The sequence below is a fragment of the Vigna unguiculata genome, chromosome 4 (genome assembly GCF_037176805.1).
Source record: "Vigna unguiculata cultivar grain cowpea cultivar isolate G323 ecotype 2 chromosome 4, ASM3717680v1, whole genome shotgun sequence".
Taxonomy (NCBI): Eukaryota; Viridiplantae; Streptophyta; class Magnoliopsida; order Fabales; family Fabaceae; genus Vigna; species Vigna unguiculata.
Genome location: NC_140795.1, coordinates 42,436,268 through 42,446,366, shown reverse-complemented (window position 1 = coordinate 42,446,366; position 10,099 = coordinate 42,436,268). Strand labels below are relative to the sequence as shown.

General features: G+C 31.3%; 1 protein-coding gene across 2 annotated transcripts; it reads left to right on the top strand.

Annotated features, from left to right (window-relative positions):
• The first annotated feature begins 2,221 nt into the window (after nucleotides 1-2,221).
• Nucleotides 2,222-9,719, top strand: LOC114181749 (SPX domain-containing membrane protein At4g22990-like). 2 transcript variants are annotated; one of them, XM_028068294.2, is made up of 12 exons: nucleotides 2,222-2,413; nucleotides 2,517-2,635; nucleotides 2,881-2,974; nucleotides 3,067-3,187; nucleotides 3,418-3,729; nucleotides 4,011-4,115; nucleotides 4,265-4,719; nucleotides 5,045-5,346; nucleotides 6,731-6,906; nucleotides 7,760-7,950; nucleotides 8,192-8,325; nucleotides 9,172-9,719. In XM_028068294.2, exons 3-12 carry the CDS (start codon nucleotides 2,922-2,924, stop codon nucleotides 9,408-9,410), a joined length of 2,088 nt encoding a protein of 695 aa, XP_027924095.2. In that variant the 5' UTR covers nucleotides 2,222-2,413; nucleotides 2,517-2,635; nucleotides 2,881-2,921; the 3' UTR covers nucleotides 9,411-9,719. The 2 variants fall into 2 exon arrangements, with proteins under 2 accessions (XP_027924095.2, XP_027924094.2); XM_028068293.2 differs by having other exon boundaries at nucleotides 2,263-2,372.
• Nucleotides 9,720-10,099: the final 380 nt, after the last annotated feature.

The following is a 10,099-nucleotide window of genomic DNA, read 5'->3' as shown; positions in this document are numbered from 1 at the left end:
TAGAGTGAATGGAAAAAGCTAATGAGAAATTTAGAGTGAATGGAAAAAGCTATAGAGTAAAGGTTGTTAGAGATAGAACGTTTATAGAATTTCTATTTATATTTTAGTAGTTTTAATATTAAAATAATTGAGTATTTATTTTTCTAAACTCTATCAATTCTAAAATATCATTTTCTAGATTCTCACGAGGTGAGTTCTTAATAAATTTAAATTATTTTATTATTTTAAAATTTAATAAATTATAATTTTATATTTTATGATTTTAAAGTTTTACGATTTTAAATTATATAATTTTTAAATTTTATAATTTTGAAACTTTATTATTTTATAGGACATAAAATGGTGTATTGTCTAATTTCATCACTGTATACTATATATAGTTGTACAAATTAAATTTGAATTAAATTTTGTACATTGTTATAATTATAAAACTATAATTGTTAAAATGATATAATAATAAAATTATATAATTTTAAAATTTTATGATTACGTAATAGTATTGTGTAATTTGATTATCGCGTATATATTTATACACATTAAATTTTGTAGGGATAAATCTTGTATTTTATAATCTTTATTATTGTTAAAGACAAAACTATGTGGTGAATTGCAATCTAATTTTAACACGATCTAAGCGTACAAAATTTAATTCAAATTATATATATATATATATATATATATATATATATATATATATATATATATATATATATATATATATATGGTAATGAAGTTAAAAGTTTATACAATTTTAAAATAACAAAATAATAAAATTATACATGATGACAATTCAATAAAATAATTTTTGGCAAAATAATAATCATATCACTCACTCAACAATCACATACTAAATTAGCAGAAAAAAATTAATATTTAATTAAAAATAATTTTAATTTATTAAATACTCACTCTATTATAAAAATTTATTAAAAATTTGATTGAAAGTTCATACACTTATACAAATCTATAATACAATTAAATCCATAATTAAAATCTAAAAATTTGAATATATGATTTAACAAATACCTTTTAACATCAAGTATCTTAGTGAAACCTTCGATCTAATTTTTTCCAAATTTCAATCCTAAGATTTGACAAATAAGAATATAATAAAAGGAAGGTACTCTTTAAGGTTAATGAATATAAATTTAGAATAATTAACAAAAAAAAAAGGTATTTTTGACTATCATGTACTAACTAGGGTATTTTGAAGAGGTTTTAGTAAAAGTATGTTTTAGAAAGAAAAATATCTTTCTATACATTACTTGCAATATCTTTCATTCTAACTAAAATTTTAATATTTTTTCCAAAAGATTTTTTAAAAAAAAAAAAATCTCACAACAGAAATCAGTTATTATAACGTAGAGTTTGAGTTTGGAATCAGTTATTATAATATGAAATAGGGTTTAAAGTTGAAAATATTAATTTTGAATAATACTTTCTATATATTCCCACATGATAAATTAAATATTGACTTTTTTAAATATGTGAATATTTTGACTTAATTTTATGACCTGCATTTAATTTTATTTAAATAAAATATTAATTTTGAACTATATTTTTAAAATATTCCATTGACTTTTTTTTAATCCTGTAAATCAGGTTGACTTAATTTTATAAACTTACACTTAATTTTACTTAAATAAAATATTAATTTTGAACAATCTTTTTAAAATATTCCATCATGATAAATTAAATATTGACTTTTTTAAATTTTGGAATCATTTTGACTTAATTTTGGGTTGAATTTAATTTTACTAAAATAATAGGTAATTCCAGTAAAACAAGTTAATACAGCCTGATTCAAAACAATATAGAGTTAGACCAATTCAACAAACTGTTTAAAGATACTTGAAATTAAACTAGTTTAATTTTTTTAGCCATTAAAATAGTACCAATAGTATTTATTTTATTTTATTTTTTTAATGAAACACACTTAAAACTAACTCATGGCGGCTAATGCCTGATGAAAAATCTATTATTCTCTCTTCTCTAACCTACTTGAGGTACACCTTGTCTTCTAGGACTTTTCTTCTTGATTTCTAAAATTTTTATTCCCATTTTCTTTTTAATAATTAATTTAAATAAATTATTATTTTCGCAACATATATCGGATTTAATAAGCAAAAATAAATAAATAATAATAAATTTCTGTTAATAAATAATATAATTAAAAAAATTGAAATAATCACCCCGTTCATTATATAATAGTGATGTTTATTCAGAAATAAAGTGATACTCATTGTTGTTAGTGTTCCCTATATTGGTGGCTAAGAATCCTCCGCAAAATCGAAGGCGGAAATGAGAATAAAAAGGACCAAAACAAACAAGGAGATCGTATTTTTTGTTTGAGCTGGAAGCAAGTGAAGCCGGTTTGGTCATCAGATTCAATCGCACTTTTAAATATTTTAAAGTGATTTTATTTCAAAATCTTTTCTTTCATTCTTCTTTTGTTCTTTTCAGTATGCATGTTTAAATTCTTGTTGTAACGTGTGTTTGTTGTGTGTTCTGTAAAGGTTGCGTATTCATTTTAGTGACGTGTTATTGAGTATGCATATCGAACTGGGTGTGAAGATTCAGACGTTGTGAAGCTTGATTTTGGTTCGCCAGTAATTCTGACTTGTTATTTGTAATTGTAAGTAACATTTCCATGTCTTTGATGCTTTTTTTTATATGCTTTGGGCCTTGAAATCGTTAGTCTCTGTTTGCCTTTTAGCATTTCTATTACCAGTAAAAGGAAGAGAGATTACTGTGTTGCATGTTGGATTAAGACCATGTGCCTGATTAAAGTGGCTCTTTTTGAACTGAACTTGTTTTGATTTTCATGGTTTTGTTTTGGGTATGATTAAAGTGACCCTATTTAATGGTTGATTGGTTTAGTTTGCGTTCACTGAGCACGGTCTTTCCCATAGCCGAAAGAGATGGTTGCCTTTGGAAAGAAGTTGAAAGACAGACAAATTGAAGAATGGCAAGGGTATGTTATGTTGGGGGTTATGAACTGCTGAATTGAATTTCTGCCCTGCGTCAATGGTACTTCATGTTCATAAGTTTGATTTTTTGTTTCAGATATTACATAAACTACAAACTCATGAAGAAACGAGTCAGGCAGTATGCCCAACAAATTCAGCTTGGAACTCAAGATCGGCGGCATGTACTCAAGGATTTCTCACGAATGCTTGATAATCAGGTCTTTCTGTTTTCTTTGTTGAATGCTTAATTACGCAGTACGGAGTGGAGGTGGATCCTTTTTCATTTCTTTGAATACTGAAATTAGATTCTGGTTATGCTTAAGGAATGAATGAGATTATTGTTTAGAATGAATCACAACTTTTATCAAACAATGTTTTTGTGTTATGTTTTTTGGGAATCTTAGATGTTACACATTTGTTTCAATCACTTCCTTTTGTTGCTGTTCAGATTGAGAAGATAGTCCTTTTCCTGTTGGAGCAACAAGGGCTCTTGGCAAGCCGGATAACAAAGCTTGGCGAGCAGCGCGATGCTCTTCAGGAGGAGCCTGAAATAAACAAAATAGTTGAATTACGAGAAGCTTATAGATCATTGGGACAAGATCTATTAAAGCTTCTCTTTTTTGTCGAGATCAATGCTGTTGGTTTGCGAAAGATATTGAAGAAGTTTGATAAACGCTTTGGCTATAGATTCACGGATTACTATGTCAAAACTCGTGCAAATCATCCTTACTCTCAGCTGCAACAAGTGTTTAAGCATGTGGTAATGTATTTTGTTCAAGCATGACTTTTACTGAATTAAATATACGATAAATGAATTCCTGGTATCTTATGATAAAGATTAAGGGATTTCTCCCCTCAATGCTGTGCCTAACTTGCAGAACATCAAGGGTCTTCATCTCTCAATGCCCAAAGATCTAAATTCTTTCACGAATACCTTAATTCTCTAATTATCCACGCCCCTAACTAACCAACTAATTCATGGCTAACTACTAATGTGGCTTACCCGAAATGAATATTGATTGGCTGATATGGAATTTGTAGGGATTGGGAGCTGTTGTGGGAGCCTTGTCCCGCAATCTTCATGAACTTCAAGATCGTCAGGGCAGCTACTTATCAATTTATGATCAGCCTACCCTTCCCCTCCAGGTCACTTTTTGATTCACTTTACTCCACTTATGCCTATTTTGTTTATGTTTTCTTTCTTAATGTTCTCAGCATGCTGCTAGTTAGGTAGCACTGTAGTAGGTCATGGTTTGTGGAGATTTTTCATATTATATACTTGCTCTTGTATGCAGGATCCAGTAGTTGATTCAATAAATGCAGCCGTTGATAGGTTAACTAACTCAACAAACTTCCTTAGCTTTTTGGGGCAGCATGCGCTCATTATGCAAGAAGAGCTTCCTAGCCCTACTGAGGAACATGTTGATGATCAACGATACAATTTTATGTCTCTTCTCCTGAACTTGGCAAACACATTTTTATATATGGTCAATACATATATTATTGTCCCTACAGCTGATGATTACTCCATGAGCCTTGGGGCTGCGCCAACAGTTTGTGGTATTGTGATTGGGGCAATGGCTGTTGCACAAGTGTTTTCATCAGTGTATTTTAGTGCATGGTCAAACAAGTCATACTTTAGGCCTCTAGTATTCAGTAGCATAGTTCTTTTTCTTGGAAATGTCATGTATGCATTGGCATATGACGCTCGTTCAATATGGATTCTCTTAATTGGTCGCCTTTTATGTGGGTAAGAAATCTTTCATTTCTTATCCTCCTGCCATTACTTGATGACCATAATTTATTTTATTGTGCATTAACTTTAGATAAGATAAAATCTTTCACTTAGTCTTAGTACTAGTCTTACTACCATTTTCAGCTATTCAGAATAAGAGACCTTGTGAATTGGCTGTATGGAAAAGCTAATATTGGAATTAAAAGAGGTTATAAAATAGATTTTAAAATAGGAATCTTAGTATACCATTATTTTCATGTTATGCACAAATTATGAATAAGTATATATACGGATTACCATCATGTTGAGGCTATTATGTAACGCTGGACTGTTATTACAGATTTGGTTCTGCCAGAGCTGTTAACCGGAGATATATTAGTGATTGTGTGCCATTAAAAATCCGCATGCAAGCATCAGCAGGTTTTGTTAGTGCCAGTGCTCTTGGAATGGCTTGTGGTCCTGCATTAGCTGGCATACTGCAAATTAATTTTAAGATTCACAAGCTTACATTTAATCAGAATACCTTGCCTGGCTGGGTTATGGCTGTTGCTTGGCTGGTATATCTGGCATGGTTGTGGATCACTTTTAAGGAACCTTCTCATGCAGCTGAAGAGGATCATACACCACATCAATCAAATGATGGTACTGAACTTATGTTGCACTTGCTACTTATTGTTTAAAACTTTTAAGTATTTGATTCTTTCAGTTTTTTGCTTAAGTTTTATGAATATCATGAATCTGTTTATCTCACTGATCATTGGTTTAATTCAAGAATCTTATACATAAATGAAAGTAGTCATCATAATCGATTGTATTCCTGTTCATCAAACGTGAGGGGAAAAAGCTGCTCTACAAAATAGTTTGGTTATTGGGACTTTTAGCAGCAACAGTGTGATGGCTGCATGGATCAAATGAGGCCATTATACTATATCAAAAATAGGATTTAGTAAGGACATTTAGATCTGGTCATTTCTAATGGTTTCTCTTATATTTTAATTGGTTTTCCTACTCTACCTATTTACTGAGCTATTTTTTGTCTGATCAACTTTTTTTTATTGATCTTCCATTAACCTGTTCCAACTATCTTTGATGTGGGCTTCTGTTTCAATGGGTGCTATCAATGATGTTGGGAACCAATAATTGAAAAGAGAAAGAAAAGAAAGGTTTTTATTGAATAGATGTCCTTCAAGGGCTTCCCCTTCACAAAGAGCTAAGGCTCAATCTACAAAATTCACCTCCTTTCCCCTCTCCTCTCCTTCTTTCCTATTTATATCTAACTAACACTTCAAGTAACTGACTCATTGATATTCTAACTATCTTAACTTATTTTCTCTTCTGTATGTATCCTAACAATACACTCCTCCAAAAATTATCTTGTGGCTCATCTTCATCACCATGATCTTTATCTACCCATCCTGAAAGCATTGTCATACTGTCCTATCATAGGGAGGGAACCCACTTGCTACCGTTTGCAAATGCAAATTCAGGTTCGGAGGCTTGGGTGGTGGTGGTAATGAGAGTAGTTTTTGTATAAAAGTTTCTGAACCCAGGAAGTTGAAATTCCAAGGTTCCAATGTCATTGATGTTCCAACCATCAATAAGATGTATATCTTGATTGGAATTTGTGGTGAATTTTGATTTGTGCCACTTCGGTTAAAATACATGTTATGTGATGCTAAATTGCTTTGTGTTTTGATCATATTGTACACTATACACATCAGAACTACTAAGCAAGTCATATTGAGGAAACTGGCCTTAAAATCTTAAAAGGGCTTTAACGATTAATCTCTATATTGGCATATTTCTTTGGAATGCTATATCTAGCCAATAGTGGAATAGCAGGTTATATTTCTGTCCTCGATGGCCTATCTATCATTGCATCAACCATATTTATGAAAACAATGTGATTGCATTATCACTTTACCTTATGTCGTAGTTATATGTAGTATATTATTTGTGACAAATTTTATCATTCTGATGAGCCTCAATACAAGCAAGTAATAATGGTGCTTTTTCGTCTGCCCAGAAGTAAACAGTACACTTGAAAAAGGCCTAAAGCAACCATTGCTGATTAGTTCAGAGACTAAGGTAGATGAAGACGCTGACCAAGATTGTGATGATAGTGAAGAAGCTCCAGAGGAATCTCGCCAGCCAGTCAATTCAATTGTAGCAGCATATAGACTCCTTACACCTTCAGTAAAGGTTTGTGGGAAACCTCTCCCTTCACAACAATTTTATTGGATTCCTATTGATAAAATATGATATAGTTTGATGTATAAACTTAAGTTATTGATAATGTTAAGACGAACACTTATTTATAAAATAATTACAAATGGGACATTAAAGGAATTAAACTGCTCATTGCATTTTATTATACTAGCTAGTTTCTGTTTACTAACTAAGAAACAGGAACATACTTATATGTGCCACTTGAACCTAAGAGATGATTCACTTTTGAAGTTTCTTAGAACTTGGGTTCGAAATAATCTCAGTTCCATAAAATTACCTTATAAGACGAGGTTGTCATCTCATTTATATATTATTTTAGTCATATTACTGGTTGATATGAGATTAAACCGCCACCCTTGAAGTTGTAATATAGTCAATCTCCGAAGAGGCTGCAACTTAGGCAGGCTAGAGGTTATTGCAATTAAGGTGTCTTTTTAACACTTCCCCTCACACCCAAGACTTCTAGCCTCGAGCGTGACAAATGCATGTGGCCCAACAATGAATCTATGATAGATTTTGATGCCATCCTAGAATTTAGGGGAGTTTATTTCAATCCGCAAAACTGGCTTGGAAAGTGATTTTTGCTGCTGCACTTAACTAGAAGTAAAATACTAAAAATAATTCCTTAGCATTTTTGAATCACCACATAAGGTTGAGCTAATTTTGTAGAATGGACACTTTCTTCTCTCATGTCTTCAAGCATTTCTTGAGAGGATTTGAACATCAAGCATTTCTTGAGATGATTCTTACAGTGGAAGATGATGGTTTGATAAAAATACTGGGAATTTAAATGATTTATCTGACCAAATTTTTGAAACATCTGCAGGTTCAATTATTGATATATTTCATGCTCAAATATGTTATGGAGATTTTGCTATCGGAATCCAGTGTTGTTACAACATATTACTTCAACTGGTCTACAAGCACAGTTGCAGTTTTTCTTGCTTGCCTTGGCTTGACAGTTCTTCCTGTAAATATTGTTGTCGGAAGCTATATAAGCAACATGTTTCAGGACAGGTAATGTCTAAAACTCAATACTTAATTTGATTATCATCCATAATCATGTTAACACTTTAGTTTGATTTGCCAAAACATACAGGATAACCCTTGTTAATATTTAATACAATGAAAAGGAAAACAATTCCTAGAGATTTAGATCCTCACTCTTAGTCTGTTACGAGAACCATTTAGAGACTAAGAGTTGTTAAAATATTTCCGCTTGTATCTGAAAGATTATTTATTCTTAATCTGTTTTTAGGCAAATTCTGTTGGCATCAGAAATTATGGTTCTCATAGGTGTTGTACTGAGTTTCCAAGCCATCATTCCATATTCTGAGCCACAATACATCTGTTCGGGTCTCCTTTTATTTGTTTCTGCAGAAGTACTTGAAGGTAAGATCTTATCTTCCTTTACTAATTGTAATCATGGATAGGATTGTATTGTAAATGCGAAGTAAGAAATTTGTTAAGATGCCCTACATTTATAATCATGGGTAGGATTGTATTGTAAATGCAAAGGAAGAAATTTGTTAAGATTCCTACACTCGTAAGGAATATGACCATAATGAAGTTAGGCAATAATGTTTTGTCCCATTATGTGAAACCATGAAATTTCAGTATTAAAAACTCAAACATTTCTGACCTTTTAGCATCAGGAGCAGTATTATACTATTTGTGTAGGGGCAAAAAATAAAAATAAAAAAGAGGAATATGTTTGCTTTTTCATCATGATCTTTGTTCTATTCAATTTCTGAACGTGGTTGATGTTATATGGTTATAATTATCTAAATTAGATTTCTAAATCACACATTTTCTTTATCTGGCTGTCATATATTCCCCATTTCATTCTTTATTATTTTCTTTAGGCTTTATATCGCTTCTTTTGATGGATTCCACCATTTTTGTTGTTTTGAAAATTTAATGACAAGAGTCAATTGTAATTCTCATGAAATAAGCTTTGTAAGGCTCATTTGTTCGCATCTGCATTTGTTCAACTAAGATACCAAGCTTCATGAAAATACTAATGGCTTCATTATAACTGCATAACCCATGATCAGATGGTCATTTAGTCATAAAATCTAAACTATTGATGCAAGTGGGATAAGTACACAACTTTATAACTTCCAGCGACAAAAAATATCATAAGGGTTTTGGTAGTTACTGATGTAATGCTTATATTTTTTGTTTTCCTCTCTATAGTTGTTGATCTGTATAACCTTTAACATTCATCCATTCCAGGTGTCAACTTGTCACTGCTTTCGCGAGTAATGTCATCAAGACTTTCTCGTGGAACCTATAATGGTGGACTTTTGTCTACAGAGGCTGGAACACTTGCTAGGGTGGTTGCTGATGCAACTATTACCTTAGCAGGGTATGTGCGTCAGAGTTTGCTCCTTAATGTGACCCTCATTCCTTCACTCTTCATCTGCATAACTTCCATCCTTGCAACCTGCTTTACCTACAATTCTTTATATTGAGTTCTGTCTCTGATGCTGATATTGAGATGAAAAGAGGAGAATGTTCTTCAGCAAAACCTCAGCCTCCTCACCAATTGGCCCTGCATTCTTTCCCACATTCAATATTTTTTATCAATAAAGTCTTCAGTGGCTCCATAAAGTTGGAAAAGTAGCTAAGGCTCATTTTCTGTAGATTGTTCAGATGTGTATTCTTCTTAGTATGGATTTCTGTGTTGTCATCTTATCATTTTGCTGTAGAGATGAATTGCTTTGTTGTCTTTTGATAATAGATCTCTGAATGGTAGAAATGAAATGAAATGCTTGTTATTATCTCTTGGCATGCCTTTTGTTTTCACTTGGTATATGATGAGTAGTAACATGAATGATTTGAGTTATTTATATTAATTACTGGATCAAGTTAGATTTATTTATAAATATTGGTTAAGATAATATTTTTATTTGATTATACAAAAGGATTATGCTTAGAACCCTTCTTTACGAGAAATTCTAGAAGATAAATATAGAAAGGCATCATTATTCTCTCTATTAATTTGTTTTGTCGATTATTAGTTCCAATAAAAGAATACTCTTTCTTAGTCATTTTAATGGAAATTATCGTTCTGATAAATTTTATCTATTCACAAAATGAACTTAAGATTTTACCTAATAAATTATAATTTTACTCGAACTAATTAATCATCGATTATTCT

Bases quoted from the DNA above. Each gene is read 5' to 3' on its own strand.
- LOC114181749 (XM_028068294.2), top strand. From the start codon at position 2,922: ATGGTTGCCTTTGGAAAGAAGTTGAAAGACAGACAAATTGAAGAATGG. The intron at 5,347-6,730 runs GTACTGAACTTA...TCGTCTGCCCAG, and splicing joins ACCACATCAATCAAATGATG to AAGTAAACAGTACACTTGAA. The intron at 6,907-7,759 runs GTTTGTGGGAAA...AAACATCTGCAG, and splicing joins TCCTTACACCTTCAGTAAAG to GTTCAATTATTGATATATTT.